At 43.6% G+C, this 23,451-nt stretch overlaps 1 protein-coding gene across 1 annotated transcript in view; it reads right to left on the bottom strand.

Moving 5' to 3' along the window:
• rab2a (RAB2A, member RAS oncogene family) overlaps positions 1 to 23,451 on the bottom strand; it is an 89,118-nt gene that overhangs the window by 28,058 nt on the left and 37,609 nt on the right. The window contains exons 5-6 of the mRNA XM_078216212.1: positions 18,702 to 18,794; positions 8,995 to 9,106 (exon numbers count right to left, since the gene is read on the bottom strand). Coding sequence (XP_078072338.1) covers positions 8,995 to 9,106; positions 18,702 to 18,794 — 205 coding nt within the window. The remainder of the gene's footprint in view (positions 1 to 8,994; positions 9,107 to 18,701; positions 18,795 to 23,451) is intronic.

Below are 23,451 nucleotides of genomic sequence, written 5' to 3'. Positions count from 1 at the left end.
AAGGACGGGGGGGGGGGGGGGGAGGAGAAAGAGAGACTTTTCTGGACATTTTGACACAGGAGGCACTCTTAGGTTAGGCAATTTAGATTTGGTTGATCAGGAAACAAGAGGGTGAGATTGCAAGTCAGGCAGGCTAGGAAGCCACAAAGGCATTGGAGTAGTATCACATTTGCCACCATCCAATGGGATAAGAGAAAATCTGCAGCGGGATGGATGGGCAAACGGTGGTACAGGAGACAATGAAATGAGGGAAGCAAAAAGGATTGTGATAACAGAGGACCATTTAGTCACAGGGAATTGAATGCCGTTTTCTACTGCAACTGGGAGTCTTGAAGGCCCAATTGCTAATCTGATGCTGAGGGAAAGTATCTCCTTGCCACTGAAGAGTGGAGGGGTGGGGGAGCAAGTTTAAGAATCTGAATTCGGACATTTGCACTTATTCTGTAAGCAATTTCGACAAATTAATAAGCTTGTTCCATTAGTTGCTATTCACTTGTTCAATGTATGCCATGATGTTTTGTATACAGCATTAAGCAACCGTAAAAATTTTGGTCCAACCTATTTGCATTATCCTGGTCATTAATTACACATTAACATGATGTCACTGGACAAGGAATCCAGAGGCCCAGGCTAATATCCTGGGGACATGGTTTAAATCCCACCACAGCAGCTGGAAATAAGTATCAGTAATGGTGACCATGAAACCATTGTAGTTCGCCATAAGAACCCATTTGTTTCACCAATGCCCTTTAGGGAAGGAAATCTGCTGTCTGCACCTGATCTGCCCTATAAGTGACTCCAGATCCACAGCAATTTGACTGGTTCTGAAGTCTAAAAGAAATGAAACTGAATGGACTGCCCAATGTTTACCCAGGCACTAGGAATGACAATAGACATAGAGCCCTATTGATATCCAGGGTTTCATGCAAAAATTAGGACAGCAGTCCCACGGAGTAGTCATGCAACAGCCTGACAGTCAGTCATTCTCAGAGAAACATACCTTACAGATAATGTCCCAGGCACTACCACCACTGCCCCTGGTGATCCAGCTGAAAATACAGACCTACAAGAAGTGGTAGCACAGTAGCATACAGTCAGGAAGGAGTTACAATGGGAGCCCTCAACATGGACTCTGGACCCCATAAAGACTCCTGGCATTAGGCCCAATGTGGGCAAGGAAACCTCCGGCTGGTTACCATCTACCAGTCCCCCTCAGCTGATGACCACCACTTGGAGGAAGCACTGAGGGCGGTCAGGATACAGAACATTCTTTGTGGGCGGTTTCAAATTCAGAGTGGTTCAGTAGCACCACTACTGACTGAGCTGGTCGAGTCCCAAAGCCAAAGCTGCTAGATTGGATCTCCTAGAATTGAATCGAGGGAAAAAACATACTTGACCTCATTCGCAAAATGACCTTTCCTGCCTGTCACAGATGCATCTGTCTGCAACAATATAGTCATGATGTGGAGATGCCGGCGTTGGACTGGGGTAAACACAGTAAGAGGTTTAACACCACCAGGTTAAAGTCCAACAGGTTTATTTGGTAGTAAAAGCCATAAGCTTTTGGAGCCTTAAGCTCCTTCAGGTGAGTGGGAATTCTGTTCACAAACAGGGCATATAAAGACACAAACTCAATTTACAGAATGATGGTTGGAATGCGAATACTTAGATAATCAAGTCTTTAAGATACAAACAATGCGAGTGGAGAGAGCATTAAGACAGGCTAAAGAGATGTGTATTGTCTCCAGACAGGACAGCCAGTGAAATTCTACAAGTCCAGGCAGGCTGTGGGGATTACAGATAGTGTGGCATGAACCCAATATCCCGGTTGAGGCCGTCCTCGTGTGCAGAACTTGGCTATCAGTTTCTGCTCAGCGACTCTGCGCCGTCGTGTGTCGTGAAGGCCGCCTTGGAGAACGCTTACCCGAATATCAGAGGCCGAATGTCCGTGACCGCTGAAGTGCTCCCCAACAGGAAGAGAACAGTCTTGCCTGGTGATTGTCGAACGGTGTTCATTCATCCGTTGGCGCAGCATCTGCATGGTTTCCCCAATGTACCATGCCTCGGGACATCCTTTCCTGCAGCGTATCAGGTAGACAACGTTGGCCGAGTTGCAAGAGTATGTACCGTGTACCTGGGGGATGGTGTTCTCACGTGAGATGATGGCATCTGTGTCGATGATCCGGCATGTCTTGCAGAGGTTGCTGTGGCAGGGTTGTGTGGTGTCGTGGTCATTGTTTGCTGCAGACAATGGTCTGTTTGAGGTTGTGCGGTTGTTTGAAGGCAAGAAGTGGGGGTGTGGGGTGGTCTTGGCGAGATGTTAGTCTTCATCAATGACATGTTGAAGGCTCCGGAGGAGATGCCATAGCTTCTCCGCTCCGGGGAAGTACTGGATGACGAAGAGTACTCTGTCCACCGTGTCCCGTGTTTGTCTTCTGAGGAGGTCGGTGCGGTTTTTCACTGTGGCGCGTTGGAACTGTCGATCTATGAGTCGAGCACCATATCCTGTTCTTATGAGGGCATCTTTCAGCATCTGGAGGTGTCTGTTGCGATCCTCCTCATCTGAGCAGATCCTGTGTATATGGAGGGCTTGTCCGTAGGGGATGGCTTCTTTAACGTGTTTAGGGTGGAAGCTGGAGTAGTGGAGCATCGTGAGGTTATCCGTGGGCTTGCGGTATAGTGAGGTGCTGGGGTGACCGTCCTTAATGGAGATGTGCGTGTCCAAGAATGTAACCGATTCCGGAGAGTAGTCCATGGTGAGTCTGATGGTGGGATGGAACTTGTTGATGTCATCATATAGTTGTTTCAGTGATTATTCACCATGAGTCCAAAGGAAGAAAATGTCATCAATGTATCTAGTGTATAGCATTGGTTGAAGGTCCTGTGCGGTGAAGTCTTGTTCGAACCTGTGCATGAAGATGTTGGCATATTGAGGTGCGAATTTGGTCCCCATGGCTGTTCTGTGTGTCTGGATGAAGAACTGGTTGTTGAAGGTGAAGATATTGTGGTCCAGGTTGAAGCGGATGAGTTGTAAAATTGCATCTGGAAACTGGCAGTTGTCGGCGCTGAGCACTGAGGCCGTTGCAGCAATGCCATCATCGCGGGGGATGCTGGTGTAGAGTGCCGAGACATCCATTGTGTCGAGGAGAGCTTCTGGTTCCACTGCTCCATGTGTGCTGAGTTTCTGTAGGAAGTCCGTAGTGTCGCGACAAAAGCTGGGGGTTCTTTGTACAATGGGTTTCAGGATACCCTCGACGTAGCCGGAGAGGTTCTCGCACAGGGTCCCATTGCCCGATACAATGGGACGGCTGGGTGTGTTTGCCTTGTGTATCTTTGGGAGGCAGTAGAGATCTCCAACGCGTAGAGTACGTGGGATGAGAGCACGGAGGGTGCTCTGAAGGTCCGGATCAAAGGTCTTGATCAGAGTGTTGAGTTGACGGGTGTGTTCTTTGGTCGGATCTGCTGGTAACTGTCTGTAGTGTTCCTCGTTGTTCAGTTGTCGGTACACTTCTTTGCAGTAATCCGTTCTGTTCAGTATGACGATGGTCCCTCCTTTGCCTGCTGGTTTGATGACAATGTTGCGGTTGGTCTTGAGCACAGATGGCGTTGCGCTTGGGTGATGTTCGTGGCTGTCTTGCGAGTGTGGCTGATGAATTGGGTGTTGACGCACCTCCTGATGGCTTGGGCATACATGTCAAGTAGTGGGCAGCGGCCTTCCGGAGGAGTCCAATTCAACTCTTTCCTCTTCGGATGCACTGCGGATCTATCGGCTGTTCCGGTTCAACATGTCATTGATGAAGACGAACATCTCACCAAGGCCATCCCCACACCCCCACTTCTTGCCTTCAAACAACTGCACAACCTCAAACAGACCATTGTCCACAGCAAACTACCCAGCCTTCAGGAGAACAGTGACCACGACACCACACAACCCTGCCACAGCAACCTCTGCAAGACATGCCGAATCATCAACACAGATGCCATCATCTCACGTGAGAACACCATCCACCAGGTACACGGTACATACTCTTGCAACTCGGCCAACGTTGTCTACCTGATACGCTGCAGGAAAGGATGTCCCGAGGCATGGTACATTGGGGAAACCATGGAGACGCTGCAACAACGGATGAATGAACACCGCTCGACAATCACCAGGCAAGACTGTTCTCTTCCTGTTGGGGAGCACTTCAGCAGTCACGGACATTCGGCCTCTGATATTTGGGTAAGTGTTCTCCAAGGCGGCCTTCACGACGGCGCAGAGTCGCTGAGCAGAAACTGATAGCCAAGTTCTGCACACGAGGACGGCCTCAACCGGGATATTGGGTTCATGTCACACTATCTGTAATCCCCACAGCTTGCCTGGACTTGTAGAATTTCACTGGCTGTCCTCTCTGGAGACAATACACATCTCTTTAACCTGTCTTAATGCTCTCTCCACACCCATTGTTTGTATCTTAAAGACTTGATTAGCTGTAAGTATTCGCATTCCAACCATTATTCTGTAAATTGAGTTTGTGTCTTTATATGCCCTGTTTGTGAACAGAATTCCAACTCACCTGAAGGAGCTTAAGGCTCCAAAAGCTTGTGGCTTTTGCTACCAAATAAACCTGTTGGACTTTAACCTGGTGTTGTTAAACCTCTTACTGTGCAACAATATAGGCAGGAGTGACCACTGTACAAATACTTCTGGAGACTCACTGAGGATATCCTTAATGTTATGCGGCATGACCACAATTCTAGATGGGATAGATTTTGAATAGATCCAGCAACTCAAAAATTGGGTATGCCTGAAGCACTGAGGGCAATCGGCAGCAGCAGAATTGTACTTGATCATAATCTGTGACCTCAGGCATAACCCACAATCTACCATTAACAAAGTCAGGAGATTAACTAGTTCAATTAAAAGTGCAGACCATGAGCAGCACTAGAAATAACTAAAAATGAGGTGTCAATATGGTGAATTTACACAAAAGGGCTACCTGCATGCCAAACAAAGCTAAGCACTCCCACAAGCAACAGATTAGATCGAAGCTCTGCAATCCCGCCATATCTAATCATGAATGGTAGCAAACTAACTGGAGGAGGCTCGACAAATATCCCCATCCTGTATAAATGGGGAGCCCAGCACATCAGTGCAAAAGCCAAGGTTGAAGCATTTGCAACATTCAGCCAGAAGTGCTTAGTGATGATCCATTTTGGCCTCCTCCTGAGATCTGTTGACAGATCCAATCTTCAGTCATTCAATCCACTCCACATAAAGAAACAGCTGAATGCACTGGATACTACAACATTTATGGGTCTTGTCATCATTCCAGTAATACTGAAGACTTTTGCTTCAGAACTTGCCACATCTCTAGCCAAAGTGTTCAATTACAGCTACAACACCAGCATCGACCTGGCATGTGAAAATTCCCACTCACCTGAAGGGGCTTAAGGCTCCAAAAGCTTGTGGCTTTTGCTACCAAATAAACCTGTTGGGACTTTAACCTGGTGTTGTTAAACCTCTAAATGTGAAAATTGACCAGATGTACCTTGCACACAAAACATGGCAAATCCAACCTGACCAATTACCACCCCATGAACGTACGCTCTATAAATGGTGATGAAAGCAGTCGTCAACAGTGCTGTCAAGTGGCACTTACTCAGGAATAACCTGCTCATTGATGCTCAGTTTGGATTCCGCATTGGCCACTCAGTTCCTGACCTCATCGCAGCCTTGGTCCAAACATGGACAAGAGCTGAAAGCCCGAAGCAAGAGTGACTTCCCTTGACATCAAGCATCAAGTGTGGCATCAAGGATCCCAGCAAAACTGAAGGGAATCAGGGTCAAATCCTTCCACTGGTTGAAAACATCCCTTCCACAAAGAAAGACGGCTATGGTTGAAGATCAATCTTAGTCTTAGGACATCGCTGCAGGAGCTCCTCAGGGTTGCATCCTAGGCCCAACCACCTTAAGCTACTTAATCAATGACCTTGCCTCCATCTTAAGGTCAGAAATAGGGACCTTTATGGATTACTGTGTAACGTTTAGCACCATTTGCGATGACTCACGATACTGAACCATATCGTGCCCATGTGTAGCAGAGCCTGGACAAATTCAGGTTTAGGCTAAGTAGTAATCAGCATTTCTGCCACACAAATGCCAAGAATCTAATCAGCGCCCTTTGATATTCAATGGCAATCAACATCCTGGGAGGGACTACCCATTAGAAATCAAACTGTATCAGCTATATAAATACAATGGCAAAAGGAACAAGTCAGAGGCTGCGAACTCTGTAGAAGTAACTCTTCTCCTGACTCCCCAAAGCTTATTTACCATCTATAAGGCACAAGTTAGGAGTTTGATGGAGCACTCCATTTTTCTGGATGTGTGCAGCTCAAAAACACAAACAAAAACAGAAAATGTTGGAAAATCTCAGCAGGTCTGACAGCATCTGTGGAGAGAGAATAGAGTCAACGTTGAGTCTGGACAACCCTTTGTCAGAGCTGATCTGATGAAGGGTCATCCAGGCTCAAAACGTTGGCACTGTTCTCTCTCCACAGATGGTCAGTCCTGTTGAGATTTTCCAGCATTTTGTTTTTCAGATTCTAGCATCTGCAGTATTTTGCTTTCATCAAAAACACTAAAGCTTGACATCGAAGACAATTAAAACACCTACTTGATTGGCACCTCATCCATCACAATAAAATTAATTCCTTCCATCACTGGTGCACAGTGGCAGCAGTGTTACCATCTCCAAGATGCAACGTAGCAACTCATCAAGGCACCTTCGACAGCACCTTCCAAACCGGCAACTTCTACCACCTAGAAGGACAAGGGCAGCAGATGCATGGGAACACTATCACCTGTATGTTCCCCACTAACCACTGTTCTCTACTGTCAATGGGTCAAAATCGTGGCACTCCATTCCCAACAATACTGTGGGTGTTCCTACAACATATGAACTGCACAGTTTAAGAAATGTTTACCACCAAATTAAAAGGATTAGAGATGGGCAAAAAATGCTGATCTAGCCAGCTATGCCTAAATCCCATGAACGAATATATTTTTAAATCTGCAAGCTTAACAAGGCAGCACAGGAATTAAAAAACTCCTTTGCAGAAGGATCTTTTTAGTCTGAATTTTTAATACTTTTCTCAGGCTCTCATTGGTTCATCGCCCCAACATAATGAAAGAATCAGATGGGGACAAGCTCTGTTGCAAACCCTCAACTACTGGCTTTGGTGATCTTTCAGTTATCTATTACTTCCATTCCTTAAGGGTTCAAGTCAGCATTCTAATCTTTTATATTTGCAATACTTTTCTGCCATCTCCAATCTTGCCACTGGTCGAATATACTTCTCAAATATAAACTAATAACCTGCCAGTTAGCTGGATCCCCAACTTTTGTTAATTTGTTGAGTTAGCCACAAACCAAATTGTCAGTACACAATTTAAGAGCTATGCTATGGTGAAATGTACACTGGTTAATTGAGAAACTGCCTGTAGATTCCTTCCTGAAATGAATTGTTATTTTGGCATTAAATGTTAAATTTAAAAATGTTGATTCATTTTGCGCCCTGGAATAATGTCCAAACCTTTATAGCATAACAATTCTGTACTTCATGCATATTTAAACCGTTTGCCAAGTGAAATGTCTTCATTGCAGTCACTTTAATCCCCTGAAGTTTCCAGGAGATTGATAACTTGCCCCACAATGAAGTCTGAACTGTTTCTAGTCATCACACAAAAAGGTGATGCTCATTGTATTTCATAGAAATCATAGAAACCCTACAGTGCAGAAGGAGGCCATTCGGCCCATCGAGTCTGCACCGACCACAATCCCACCCAGGCGTACCCTCACATATATTTACCCGCTAATCCCTCTAATTTACTAATTTTAGGATTCTAAGGGGCAATTTTTAACCTGGCCAATCAACCTAACCTGCACATCTTTGGACTGTGGGAGGAAACCGGAGCGCCCGGAGGAAACCCACGCAGACACGAGGAGAATGTGCAAACTCCACACAGACAGTAACCCGAGCCGGGAATCGGGTATTTCATGAGGATCTCAACAAAAAACAGATGGCATTGTGAAAACCATTGACACACTGCGACACAAGCATTTTAATTGCCATCAATATTTACTTATTTGGTAACTTATGAACAGAAAGCATGACAAAACTACAAATGATATTGGCATGAGTGGTGGCATGCACCATTATTTAGGCGAGTTCCTACCCCAATTTTCCAGCAAATGTTGGTCTTGACAAGTTATTTTAAAACACCACAGTAAGCATAATGCAAAACCAGGACTTAAGTAGGCACAGGCAATGGTTCACTATCTGCAATGCTACAAATTAAGCAGATCCATATTGATGTAGCCAGAGTTAGAACTTTGAAATTCAAACCCTTTGAATCCTGACCATTTGTAGAAATTGTGTCAGTCTGCTGCTATATTCAGTTTTCCACAACAATCTGAATATTCTCTCCTTTGCAACCAGTGGCAATTATGGTGACCTAGCAGCTACTGTTAATACATAATATCTATAATTCACTCCAATTTTGTATTCAGTGCAAATTTCATTGCAGTTAAGTTTTAGGACAATACAGAAGTCTTCCTTTGTTTGACCTTCAAAGTTGATGGATTAATTCTTGTGACATTATAAAGTGACTACAAAAAAACAAATTGAAATCAAATTTAACAGATGACTAACTGGACACGAGATTCCTTCTGATCAGAGTTCACTCTGCCAGGAGGTGCGACGGTTGAAATATATCTCCAAGACTGCAGTTAATAAAATAGTCCAAAAAAATTGCCAACATATAATATCCAAGCAGGTAGATGGGTTAATTTCTCCAAGTTTGTACCAAAGAAACCAGCCCAAAGGTTACACATGCTCTGAGAAAGTTCTCACTCATTGCAAAATGTTTGCTGCCAAGTCCATTTCACATTTCTAGAAATGACTACTAAAATGAACAGTTATAGCACTTAAAATGCGAAGTCAAATTACCTCTTCAACATTGGAAGCAGTCTTTGCAGAAGTCTCCATGAAAATGAGGCCATGTTCTCTTGCAAAAGCTTCCCCTTCATCCTTCTTCACTTCCCGTCTTGACTCCAAGTCACTGTACGAATGAAAAAACCCAAAACGTTTTCACATTGAAAAGAAAAATTCACGTCTTTTTCTGCTGTTTACTTCCTCCTAAATAAAGCCAACCCGTGTCGAGACACAATTGTATGAGTATTCTTAATGAGCAATGTAGATACAATGAACAAATGGCCACTCAATAGCTGATCCTGTTATTCTGAACCTCTGCTCACAATACGTCTGCATCTCAACAGGATAGTCAATCGCAAAATCTTTCCTGGCTCCCACACCCTTTCAGAAACCCAAAAAAATCTAATGTTGATGAATCAGTTCTCTCCCTATGAATTCATGTCTAACATTTGAAAAAAAAACATCACTGCCTCAGTTTCACTCTACCTTCCCCACAACTCTACTTAAATCCCCTCAGGCCAGTTCTCACTGCTGAAAGCACCGTGCTCTGGTCAAAATGACCAACTAAATATCTCAACTCCAACTTCATTCCTTCCTGTTCTTCACCTCTTTACAACATTTAGCACCATCTGCAATGTCAATATCTTCCATTGTTCCCAGTCCAATCCAGCAATTGGGACTTATACTTGCACCTTGCAGAAAAGAGATTGCATTGCAGTTTTTCACCTTGCTTGCACCAGGACAAGAACACCAAATTTCAAATGATCACATCAACTCACTACAGAAGGGAGAGTTGATTTATTGGCAAGTAGACTCTGATTGGCTGAAGCCATGAAGAAAGCAACAAGGTACTATGGGCCCCCCAGGTAATTCAAGCAAAGTGCAAGGCATAAACATATTCATTTTGTCTGCAGAGGGGATTCCTGCATCTACAAGGCACAAGTCAGGAGTGTAATGAAATACTCTCTACTTGCATGGATGAGTGCAACTCCAAAAACATTCAAAGCTCCACACCACCCTGCATGTTGCAGTCTGTTTGAATGGCACTCCATCCACAAGCATTCACTTTCTCCACCATCAGTGAACAGTGGCAGCAGTGTATCATCTACAAGGTACACTGCAGGAACTCACCAAGGCTCCTTAGGCAGTACCTTCCTAATCCGTGACCACTCCCATCTAGAAGGACAAGGGCAGCAGACATGAGAACACGATCAGCTGGTGGTTCCCCTCCAGGTCACTCACCATCCTGACTTGGAAATATAGCACTGTCCCTTCACTGTTGCTGGATCAAAATCCTGGAACTCCCTTCTAAACAGCACTGTGTACCTAAACCCCGTGGACTCCAGAGGCTCAAGAACGTAGCTCACCACAACCTTCTCAATGGCAATTAGGGTTGGGCAATAAATGTTGGCCTAACCAGCAAAGCCAACATCTCTCGAATGAATAAAAAATTGCTAAAGCCCAACTTAAATGTAAACAAGGGGATAGAATGCGACAACAATCAAGTGTCAACATTAGATTTAATATACTAGATATGTAATTCTAAGCACTTATGGCAAAATTACATGGTATACTCTATTGCTAATAATGGCAAATGCTAATGACAGATTAGAAAATTGGGACAGAAAGATAAATTGAAAACTTTATGTAAAAAATTTTGGAAGATGACTTGTATTGATAGTGCCTTTTATGACCATAGGACACTTTTTCCAAAAGCATTTTACAGCCAAATATGTACTTGAGGTATAATAATTATTACAATGTAGGAAACATGTCAATTTGCACACAAATGTGCGAATGATCAAAGTGATTGTTTTAGATGTTGACAGGTGAAAATATTGGTCAGAACCCCAGGGATGACTCCCCAGCTCTTCCACAAAATCTACTAGAGTGTCAAAATTTCAAAAATGGTGGAGGACTTCAAATCATCAACCCTTGCTGAAAAGTCTCAACCGGTCTGATGGCATTTGTGGAGAGAAAATAAAGCTAATATTGAGTTTGCTTGACCCTTAATCAGAGTTGAAGACAATAGAAAATAGGATGATATTTATACTGTTAGGGTGAGGAAGAGGATGCGGGTGGGAATTGATAAAGATGTCATGGACAAAAAGACAAAGGTAATGTAAATGGTGATGATCATGGCTAAGAAGGGTGTTGATAGCAGCCACTAAATCATCAACCATCTTGGTTGGGGATAGTGACATCAATAAAGAACTGAATTCTCAAAATTCTCATCCAAACGGAAGCTATAATGTCCCAGAAATACGGAAATCATGGTGACCAACTAGTCATATGTAAGGATTAAATAAATTTAATCAGAGATACGTTGATATTAGCAGGAAAAGATGAGCTTAAGGGACTTAAAATGCAGATTATATGGCAAAATTTTGTAAGTCAAGCAACAGACACCAAAGTTTAGACATCTCAATTAAAGTAGATGGATAAGTTTGCAAAGCTGTTTTACTGAGAGGTAATAAAACTGAATACCTTACTTGTTAAAGATGCCAAGGCCACAGAAAACAGAAGAGATTTCATATACCATAGATAAAATGTTTTCGTTATGAGAGACTTGAGCAACCAGGACACTTAAAGCCAAGATCAAGAGGAGATCTGATATAGAAGTTCAAAATAATGTTTGGAAAAGGATAGTACATTGTCAGGCGCATTTGAAAATACAATTTCCCAGGTTTACATGACATAACGGCAGAGTAATTTGCTCTGGCATGTCCGGCGTGAACGAGATCACAATTTTCCCACAGTTGATCATTTCTTGGGAGAGGGGTGGGGTCCAAATACACCAACAAGCCTGGCCTCAGATTGGGCACCACTTTAAAAGGGTGTCTTGATCTGAAAGTGAAAATGAAATCTCTTCCTGCCCCCTCCATAGACATCCAGACCCTCTCACCAACATAGATTGCTGGCAGCTGGCATGCCAGGTGGGCACTGCCCAATCACCCGGGGGCTTCAATAGCCTCCCCCACCATCCCAGCATGGCTATCACATTTGGTTTCCGTTTGTGGAGATGTGGAGACTAGTAATGATTCACGTTGGGTCCTTGCTGTGCCCAAGGGTCAGAGAATTCCGAGAGCAGGAAAAATCCAGCCCGAAACTAACAAAACATATTTAAATACTTGTTTAAATATACTGATCTGGTTCCCACCCTCACTGGACAGGAACCAAATTACGTCCGGGCATGGTGGCTGGGAGGGTTAAAACGGGGTTCAATGCTGGTGCTAAATACCTCACTCGTGATTCTCCGACCCCAACGCAATCTACAGCAGGCACAACACAGCCAGAAAGTCGCAGCCAATGTCTGGTCAAGGTAATGGTGGCAGTGTTATTGTCACTGGACTAGTAATCCAAAACAAGGGAAAACCATGTTCAAGATTCTCTTTAGGTTAACGTGCAGGCTCAGTCAGCAGTTAGGAAGGCAAATGCAATGTTAGCATTCATGTCGAGGGGGCTAGAATACAAGAGCAGGAATGTACTTCTACGGCTGTATAAGGCTCTGGTCAGACTCCATTTGGAGTATTGTGAGCAGTTTTGGGCCCTGTATCTAAGGAAGGATATGCTGGCCTTGGAAAGGGTCCAGAGGGGGTTCACAAGAACGATCCTGGGAATGAAGAGCTTGTCATATGAGGAATGGTTGAGGACTCTGGGTCTGTACTTGGGAGTTTAGAAGGATGAGGGGGATCTTACAGAATTGCGAGGTCTGGATAGAGTGGACGTGGAGAGGATGTTTCCAAGAGTAGGAAAAACTAGAACCAGGAGGACGCAACCTCAGGCTAAAGGGACAATCCTTCAAAACTGAGATGAGGAGGAATTTCTTCGGCCAGAGAGTGATGAATCTGTGGAACTTTGCTGCAGAAGGCTGTGAAGGCCAGGTCATTGAGTGTCTTTAAGACAGATAAATAGGTTCTGGCTTAATAAGGGGATCAGGGGTTACAGGGAAAAGGCAGGAGGATGGGGATGAGAAAAATATCAGCCATGATTGAATGGCAGAGCAGACTCGATGGATCGAGTGGCCTAATTCTGCTCCTATATCTTATGGTCTTATGGACCCAGGTTCAAATCCCAGATGGTGAAATTCAATAAAAATCTGGAATTTTGACCATGAATCCATCATCGATTGATGTAAAAAATCCAATTGGCTCGCTAATGTTAATGAAAAAGGGGCTTAAGAGAGCTAGGAGGGGACATGAGAAGTCCTTGGTGGGTCAGATCAAGGAAAACCCCAAGGCTTTTTACTCTTATGTAAGGAATAAAAGAATGACCAGGGTGAGGTTAGGGCCGGTCAAGGACAGTAGTGGGAACTTGTGTATGGAGTCAGTAGAGATAAGAGAGGTGATGAATGAATACTTTTCTTCAGTGTTCACCAAGGAGAGGGGCCACGTTTTTGAGGAAGAGAAGGTGTTATAGGCCAATAGGCTGGAGGAAGTAGATGTTCGGAGGGAGGATGTATTAGCAGTTCTGAATAAACTGAAGGTCGATAAGTCCCCTGGGCCAATGAGATGTATCCTAGGATTCTTTGGGAGGCAAGGGATGAGATTGCAGAGCCTTTGGCTTTGATCTTTGGGTCCTCACTGTCCACGGAGATGGTGCCAAAGGACTGGAGAGTGGCGAATGTTGTTCCTCTGTTTAAGGGAATAGAAATGACCCTGGTAATTATAGGCCTTTTAGTCTTACTTCGGTGGTTGGTAAGTTGATGGAAAAGGTCCTTAGGGATGGGATTTACGACCATTTCGAAAGATGTGGATTAATCCGGGATAGTCAGCACGGATTTGTGAAGGGCAAGTCGTGCCTCACAAATTTGATTGAATTTTTTGAGGAGGTAACTAAGTGTGTTGATGAAGGTAGGGCAGTTGATGTCATATACATGGATTTTAGTAAGGCGTTTGATAAGGTCCCCCATGGTCGGCTTATGATGAAAGTGAGGAGGTGTGGGATAGAGGGAAAGTTGGCCGATTGGATAGGGAACTGGCTGTCTGATCGAAGACAGAGGGTGGTGGTGGATGGAAAATTTTCTGACTGGAGGCAGGTTGCTAGCGGAGTGCCACAGGGATTAGTGCTTGGTCCTCTGCTCTTTGTGATTTTTATTAATGACTTAGAGGAGGGGGCTGAAGGGTGGATCAGTAAATTTGCTGATGATACCAAGATTGGTGGAGTAGTGGATGAGGTGGAGGGCTGTTGTAGGCTGCAAAGAGACATAGATAGGATGCAAAGCTGGGCTGAAAAATGGCAAATGGAGTTTAACCCTGATAAATGTGAGGTGATTCATTTTGGTAGGACTAATTTAAATGTGCGATTACAGGGTCAAAGGTAGGGTCCTGAAGACTGTGGAGGAAGAGAGAGATCTTGGGGTCCATATCCACAGATCTCTAAAGGTTGCCACTCAAGTGGATAGAGCTGTGAAGAAGGCCTATAGTGTGTTAGCTTTTATTAACAGGGGGTTGGAGTTTAAGAGCCGTGGGGTTATGCTGCAACTGTACAGGACCTTGATGAGACCACATTTGGAATATTGTGTGCAGTTCTGGTCACCTCACTATAAGAAGGATGTGGAAGCGCTGGAAAGAGTGCAGAGGAGATTTACCAGGATGCTGCCTGGTTTGGAGGGTAGGTCTTATGAGGAAAGGTTGAGGGAGCTAGGGCTGTTCTCTCTGGAGCGGAGGAGGCTGAGGGGAGACTTAGAGGTTTATAAAATGATGAAGGGGATAGATACAATGAACGTTCAAAGACTATTTCCTCGGGTGGATGGAGCTATTACAAGGGGGCATAACTATAGGGTTCATGGTGGGAGATATAGGAAGGATATCAGAGGTAGGTTCTTTACGCAGAGAGTGGTTGGGGTGTGGAATGGACTGCCTACAGTGATAGTGGAGTCAGACACTTTAGGAACATTTAAGCGGTTATTGGATAGGCACATGGAGCACACCAGGATGATAGGGAGTGGGATAGCTTGATCTTGGTTTCAGATAAAGCTTGGCACAACATCGTGGGCCGAAGGACCTGTTCTGTGCTGTACTGTTCTATGGTCTAATGTCCTCCAAGGAAATCTGCCATCTTTACTTGGTCTGCCAACATGTGATTCCAAATTCTCAACAATGTAGTTGTCTCTTAAATAAATGAATGTAGCCCAATCCATCACGCAAACCAGCCTCCCATCCATTGACTGTCTACACTTCCCGCTGCCTCGGCAAAACAGCCAGCATAATTAAGGACCACACGCAACCCAGACACTCTCTCTTCCACCTTCTTCTTTCAGGAAAAAGATATAAAAGTCTGAGGTCACGTACCAACCGACTCAAGAACAGCTTTCCTGCTGCTGTCAGACTTTTGAATGGACTTACCTCGCATTAAGTTGATCTTTCTCTACATCCCAGCTCTGACTAACACTACATTCTGCACTCTCTTGTTTTTCTCTATGAACGGTACGTTTTGTCTGTATAGTGCGCAAGAAAGAATACTTTTCACGGTATGTTAATACATGTGACAATAATAAATCAAAAAGTCTGAAGTGGCCTAATTCAGTTCAAGGGCAATTACAGATAACCAATAAATGCTAACCAGTCAGCAATACCCACATCCCAAGGAAGAATAAAAAGGTCTATTTTGATTGTGAACATTTTAGGTATTGGTGAAAAACAATTTCTGCTGATCAGTAAAGAAACAGTGGAGATTAACAGCAGTCACCTTAACATCCTCTCACCAATCTTCTTCCCAGTCATTGATCTCTTGAATTTTGGTAGGACAACAAATCACCACTCTTGCATTTATAATCCATTCATGAAAAAGAAATCATGTTTATCCAGAACTTCATTGTGAAGGATTGGCATCCTGGTGTTAATCACAACTCACAAATGAGGCAGAGAATTTTAAATAAGTCTTTTGAATGAGTGCAGGTTTCAGGTGTTTGTTCAGTACTTATCCTCAGGTTAAACAATCTGATAAAATAAGATTTGAAAATGCATATTCCTCAAAAGGAGGTTTGGGGCATGCATGTTTATTGTTCTGGATGAAATTTTATTTTCTTCAATTTGAATGATAGAGCTTTCCAGGGCTTTATCTGACAATTTCTGTCACTGCTGGTGTGGAATTACCAAAGTTGGGGGGGAAAAAAAAGGTAGACCGCAGAACCAAAAGACAAAATGCTGGAAAATCTCAGCAGGTCTGGCAGCATCTGTAAGGAGAGAAAGGAGCTGACATTGAGCCCAGACGACTCTCAGGGTCGTCTGGACTCGAAATGTCAGCTCTTTCCTCTCCTTACAGATGCTGCCAAACCTGCTGAGATTTTCCAGCATTTTCTCTTTTGGTTTCAGATCCAACATCCACAGTAATTTGCTTTTATTAAGATGGTGGGGTTGGAGTGATTTTAACAAAAAAAAGTTTATATGGAGCAACAGTTGGAATTACATTAGCTCCAAAATGCCAATAACTACAGCAAATCAGCTGTCAAATGTTCTGCAGGGGCATGCTTTGTGAAAATAATTCTCATTCTTCAGTAATTTTTAAATAATCAGTGCAACCACCAAAGATGTGCAGGTTAAATTGATTGGCCATGCTAAATTGCCCCTTAGCATCAGGGGGATTAGCAGGGTAAATACATGGAGTTACAGGGATAAGGCCTGGGTGGGATTGTTGTCAGTGCAGGCTCAATAGAGTGAATGGCCTCCTTCTGCACTGTAGGGATTCTATGATCTATAACCGCTTTTGCATATTACAATGGAAGTAATGAAACGTTGTGTATACTTGCAGTTCAAACTATTAATTGCTCGTAGTTTAGCTTCTAGCCTTCAGTTATAAAGGTTCAGCAGGAGGCCATTTGGCCCAGAGTCCATGCTGGTCCTCAACACAACAATCTTGCCAGCCCCATTTATTCACTCAACCACCAGAGCCTTGCAAGTTTACTTCCCTCAGCACAACATCCCTGCTTTTGTACTTAGTACCTCTATTTATGAAGCCAAGGATCCCATATGCCTTGCCAATTACTTGCAATATAGAATCCCCAGGAGGAGGCCATTCGGTCCATCGAACCTGCACCGACAATCCCCCAGTCACATTTCCCGTAACCCCAAATATCCCCAACTAAAGGGCAATTTACCATGGCCAATCAACCTAACCTGCACATCTTTAGACCGTGGGAGGAAGCCTCAGACATGGGCAGAACACGCAAATTCCACAGTCATTCAAGGCCAGAATTGAACCCAGGTACTCGGAGCTGTGAGGCAGCAGTGCTAACCACTGTGCTACCTGTATGTGTCGTCACCTTCAAAGAATTGTGCATGTGCAGCTAAAGGCCCTTCTGTCCTGCATATTTAGTTTTTGTTTCCAACTATCCCTTCTGCTGAAATGCATTACTTCACACTTCTCTATTTCATCCGATCCATCATTAGTTTGCTCACTCTATTAGCCCATGTCCTACTGCAGTCTTTTGCATTATTTGCCATATCTCCCAAGTTTTGTAACAAGAGCAAATTTTGAAATTGCATTCTATTTTCCAATATCCAAGATATTTACATATGCATCCCAAAAAGGCAGTGGTCCTAGCACTGATCCTTGGAGATTGGGGGGGGGGGGGGGGGGGAAACCACTGTTCTCCACTCTCCAGACTGGAAAACAGATAGGAAGAAACTCATGAAACAAAGAACAGCGAGGGAGCACAGATTTTAATTAATTGGCAAACAAAAAGTTAAGAAAAAAAACTTTTTCCACAGCATGTGGCTAAGGTCTGGAATGCACTGCCCGAGTGTGGTAGAGACAGGGTAAATCAAAGCATTCAAAAGGCAAATAGATTGTTATCTGAAAAGGAACAATATGTAGGGTTAAGGGAGAAAGCAGGAAAATTATACAAAGCAAATGGCTCAGAGAGCCAGTACAGACGTGATGAGTCGAATGATGGCCTCCTGGGCAGACACAGCAGGTGAAATATAATGAGAGAGCAATGATACTTCTTGGTAGGAAGAATGAGGAGATATAATATAAACTAAAGCATACCATGGCAAAAGCCTGTCAAGAATACAAACCTAGGGATATGTATACACAATTGCTGAAGGTGGCAAGGCAGGTTGAGAAATTGATCAATAAAGCATACAGTATCCTGGGCACTATGGAGGCATAAGGTACAAGAGCAAGGCACTGGTTTGGCATTAACTGAAGTATTGCATTTAATTCTGGACACTATACATCTGGAAGGATGAGGGGTTTTGGAGGATGCAGAAAATTTATGAGAATGGATTCTGGGATGAGAGACTTCAGTTATGTGAATAGATTGGAGGCTGGGATTGTCCTCCTTGGTGAAGAGGAGATTTGATAGAGGTGATCAAAATCATGAGGGGTCTGGAGAGATAGGTAATTAGTAACTGTTCCATTGGCAAAAGGGTTAAAAACCAGAGGATGCTGATACAAGGTGAACCAATGGTGACATGATTTATTTTTAAACATGCTTTTAGTGGCTGGGATCTGCCAGTGTGGTGGTAGCAGATTTAATTCATAAGAAATTGGATTGGCATCTGAACAAAAAGGGACTACAGGAAAGGGCAGGAGTGTGAAATACTCAGTTGCTCCTGCAGAGTTGGTACAGATGACAGGCCTAATGGCCTCCCGTGCTAGAAGCATTTCAATTCTTGTCTTCCCATCATAATACTCAGTTTTTACAGTCAGCTTGAGAGAATCTAGTCAGCTTTTGCTATCTTTCTGGTTGCTGTATATGCTAATTAAAATTTTACCTCTTATTTCCAATAAGCATGATGACCATGTTGGAGTTGGAATGCTGGCGAGCATCTTCTAACCAAGTTGTCAAATGATTGAAAGTGTCCCTTCTGTGAAAAAGGTAGACAAAATAGGTTTTAAAGTCTTACTGTTGAACATGTGAAGATGCCGGCGTTGGACCGGGGTGGGCACAGTAAGTCTCAACACCAGGTTAAGTCCAACAGGTTTATTTGGAATCACAAGCTTTCGGAGCGCTGCTGCTTCATCAGATGAAGGAGCAGCGCTCCGAAAACTCGTGATTCCAAATAAACCTGTTGGACTTGAACCTGGTGTTGAGACTTCTCATTGTTATTGAACAGCAGCATGTTTAATCTTTAGCATTATTGTAAGCTAACTTGCAAACCCTCAGCCTTTTCTTTATTTGTCTATTCCTAACCTCTTCTGGAAAGATCAATGCCACTAAATTCAATTCCCACTTTTTCAACCATTTATGTTTGAATTACTTCAGTGACTTCCATCCCACCCACAACAGGTAAACTGCATGATCGCCAGCACAATTCTTCAGACTGTTCTGCTGCATCATCCACTGCCTTTCTCTTCCGCCCCAAACACTATTCTATCATGGTTCTACAATTACCTACCCTAGTTAGGACATCGACAACACCCAAATGGTCATCTGTGGTGTGCTCCAAGACTTGATCTTTAATCCAATGTATGGCACCTATGGCTGGTATGTCACCAGTAGGTGACATCCATTGCATGGTGCTTCTACATGTTTGACCCAAATTTATTCCTTTGCCACTGCCTTAAACTTGAAAAATGTCACTTGTTGGGTTAGAATGAAGTAAATCAGATCCAGCAACTCTGCAGCATCCTAAATGGAGCTTCTGACGACCAGTGCCCAGGAGAAAGGGGTTACAAAACACCAGGGCCCATGCTCTATTGGGGGTCTGGATTCAAAACAGTGCCAGAACAACAGAGGTCATTGGCCAAGTGAGGGGGTTTATGTGCAAGTGTGGCTGCTTTGGACACTGCGAGAACAGCAATTACTGGTCAAGTAGAAGGCATTAGATTCCCCAGTTCCTCCTTTCTTGCTTGCTTCATGTGAGGAGAGTTCAGTTTGCTGGGCTCAAGTGGCAGGTTTTGCTGCTGCAGAGCTGGAGGATTCAGACCTGAAGCGCAAGGTAAACAAGTTAAAGTGCCTGCCTCTACATTAAGTTACTGGCAAGAGAAACAGAATTCATCATAGAATCCCTACAGTGCAGGAGACGGCCATTCGGCCCATCTAGTCTGCACTGATTCTAAAAGCAACTCACCCAGGACCACCCTACCCCAGTAACCTCATTCACCCTGTAATCCCCCTAACCTATACAACAAGGGGCAATTTAGCACTGCCGATCCACCTAACCTGCACATCTTTGGACTGTGGGAGGAAACTGGAGCACCTGAGGAAACCCACGCAGGCATGGGGAAAACGTGCAAATTCCACGCAGTCACCCAAGGCTGGAATCGAACCTGCATCCCTGGCACCATGAGGCAACAGTGCTAACCGTTGTGCCACCATGCTGCCCTTATAAATAATCTAGTTCAGAAATTTGCAACACGAGAATCCCTACAGTGCAGGAGGCCATTTAGCCCATCAGGTCTGCACCGACTCTCTGACAGAGCATCCCACACAGGCTCAGGGATAACTCAGGCAAGGGCTTTCTATCCTCCATCGGTTGTGGCAAGTATGGAGGAGGAAAAGAGGATTGCATTACCATTTGTAGAACACCAACCACTTGTATACAGTGATGGTCAACTAATTCAACATGAAATATGATGGGATTTTCCTAGCCTGTCCCATTCAGTTGGATGCTGGTCAGCATTTTGACTGAGTCAGAAGGTAAGTACTTGCAATTTGCTCTTATGTTTCACCCCTAGATTTTCTCTGTAAATCTATGTGGAAGGGAATATTTCCTGATCTCTCATTGCTGGGGGGAGCCTTGTTTGACAGAAGACAGAGAACTTGGGGAATGCATTGCCTTAATGGTTGGTAGTTAGCTTAAACTGTTGGATTTTTTGCCATGGGGAATCAAAATGGGGAGCAGGCAAATGGAGTTGAAACCCAAGATCAGCCATGATCGCAACAAATGGCAAAGGTGGCTCAGGAGAGCCAGACGACTCCAGCTCCTATTTCCTGTGAAAATATAGTCACTTGCATCACATGCCTGAACTTTCAACAATCTTCAGATGGATAAGGCTTCCTACTGGGAACATGACATTGAACTTTTTGCTCCTGCAATCATGAGGAAGGATATTTGGAGAAACGTGCACCACAAGGTGCTATGCTACCATTAATGGTGTTAACTCTCCTCATTTGGAAATGTTTGCTTGCACTACTCAAAGCCACTTTTACATTACAGTGCGTTTTAGGTATTGTGAGCAACCTGTGTACCTCATTTGCTACAATGCATGCTTCAGTATATGACAGTTTCTGAAATACTTTGCACCAATATTTTTGCATGAAGTGTGGCCATAGAATAGCTGGAAAGCAGACCCTGTTCCATGTCAGAGTGCCTGTGAAAAATTAAAAGTACTGCAGTCTGGAAAATCTGGCCATGAACACTTTTAGAAAGCATTGCTTTGCACATTTTGACTTCACATTTACTGATGAATTCACAGATCTGATTTAGCACACTCACCAACAGGTCCATGGAGCTCCAGGAAGTGGTAGATTGGGAAGACTAAACAAGATAAGTACCTTTACCTACAGTCTTGCAACCAACTGAGAAGGCTGTATGTCAAGAATGGATGGCACTTTCAATATTAATAGTTTCTGTAACAAATAGAAATGTAGCAAAACTATTTCCAACAAATTAATTCAGAAGATGATCTTTTTTCCCCCTCAGATTTTCCTTTCTCAATCGTGGCGAATATCAGGGAGTCTGCTTTTGAGGGAAGCAACAACACTACACCTCTGGTGACTTGACTTGCATTGAAATCCAGATGCTGTGCCTCAATAGGTCCCGGAACCATGCTGATGGACTTGCTGTTCCAATTCTTAAAGCAACAGGGATCATAACTGAGAACTTTTCCCAAAGTTTTACACACACAAAGACGTGCAAATATTTGAGTTCAAACGCAATTGTAAGTCAGCAAAATTAGTGAAAAATAAACCTGACAGACAGGAATTCTAATGGAAATATCAGCAATAAAATCAAAGGCTTTGTTGCTGTAAACTGCTATAATTAGCAATAAAAATGTTCATGACTCCACTATCACCTCTTCATTGGCTCCCCTTGTGCTCTTTCCAATGGGAAGGAGAAACTAGGGATATTCAAAATAAAAGAAAACCTACTGGTCATCAAAATGAATATTGACCTCGAAAAGACATGCCTTCAGCTCATCACTAAGAGACATGGTGTTGTACCTTGCTATTTGTCCAGGTGGCAGTGTACAGAGAAGGTAAGTCTGGATTTTCTTTGTAGTCATAGGCAAACACGGATGCTTTACTGCTGCTGACATCAAAATCTAAATCAACTAGAATGAGAGTCTGAGAAACTGATAATGGAAAACATGGGGAAGTGGCAGAGGCTTTGGAAAATACTGTGTCTTCAATGTAGAAGCCTTAGGAAATTTCTCAAAGATATTTGAAAATCAAGAGGTGAGCAAGAGGGAGGAACTTAAAACAATCACCCATCATTAGGAAAAAGGTACTTGGAAAACTATTAGACCTAAAGTTTGACAGTCCCCAAGACCAGATTGTCTGCATCCTCAGGTCTTAAAAGTGGCTGTAGAAACATTAAGTGCATCAGTTATAATCTTCCAAAATTACTTACATTATGAAAGGGCCAGTGGATTGGGAAATAGCTAATATTCAAGAAAGGAGTTAGCCCAATATCTGTCAGAGGAAAATTGCTAGACTCCACTATTAAAAGGAGTTTCCAGCACGAGACTTGGAAAATCATAATTTGACCAGGCAAACTCAACATGGGTTTGTGAAAAGGAAATCACATTAACTAATTCAGTGCTATTTGAGAATGTAACAAGCAAGGTGGATGAAGGGGAGCCTATAGATGTGGTGTACTGGGATTTCCAAAAGCACTTGATAAGGTGTCACCACAAACGTTACTGCACAAGATTACATGATGTAGGGAATAACATTAGCATGGATAAACGATTGGTTAGCTAACAGGAAGCAAAGAGCGGGGATAAATGGGTAATTTTCAGGTTGGCAAGCTGTAACAAGTGGAGTGCCACAGGGACCACAACTATTTACAATCCACATCAATATTTGAATGAAGGGACCAAATATATGGCAGCCAAATTTGTTAAAAGGGGTTTAGAATAAAGAACAGTACAGCACAGGAACAGGCCTTTTGACCCTCCAAGCCTTTACTGATCATGATGCCCCAACTGCACTAAAAAGCCTTCTGTCCTTACTCAGTCCGTACACCTCTATTCCCTCCCTATTCATGTACTCAGCCAGATGCCTCTTAAATGATGCTAATGTGCCTGCTTCCATCACCTCCTCTGGCAGCAGATTACAGACATCTACCCCACACTGCGTGAAAAACCTCCCCCGCAATCTCCCTTAAACTTTCCCCCTCTCACGTTGGACCTGTGCCTTGTAACTGACACTTCCACCTTGGGGAATGTTTATAAATGAATCTACATCATTTTGGATGATGACTAACAACACATCCACTATTTCCATGGCCACCTCCTGTCATACTGTGGAATGTAGATCATCAGGCCCTGGGGAATATCAGCTTTCAGTCCCAT

Source organism: Mustelus asterias, chromosome 7, assembly GCF_964213995.1.
Source record: "Mustelus asterias chromosome 7, sMusAst1.hap1.1, whole genome shotgun sequence".
In the NCBI taxonomy this organism is placed as follows: domain Eukaryota; kingdom Metazoa; phylum Chordata; class Chondrichthyes; order Carcharhiniformes; family Triakidae; genus Mustelus; species Mustelus asterias.
Note: the sequence above shows the minus strand (reverse complement) of the source record. Positions and strands in the feature narration are given on the sequence as shown.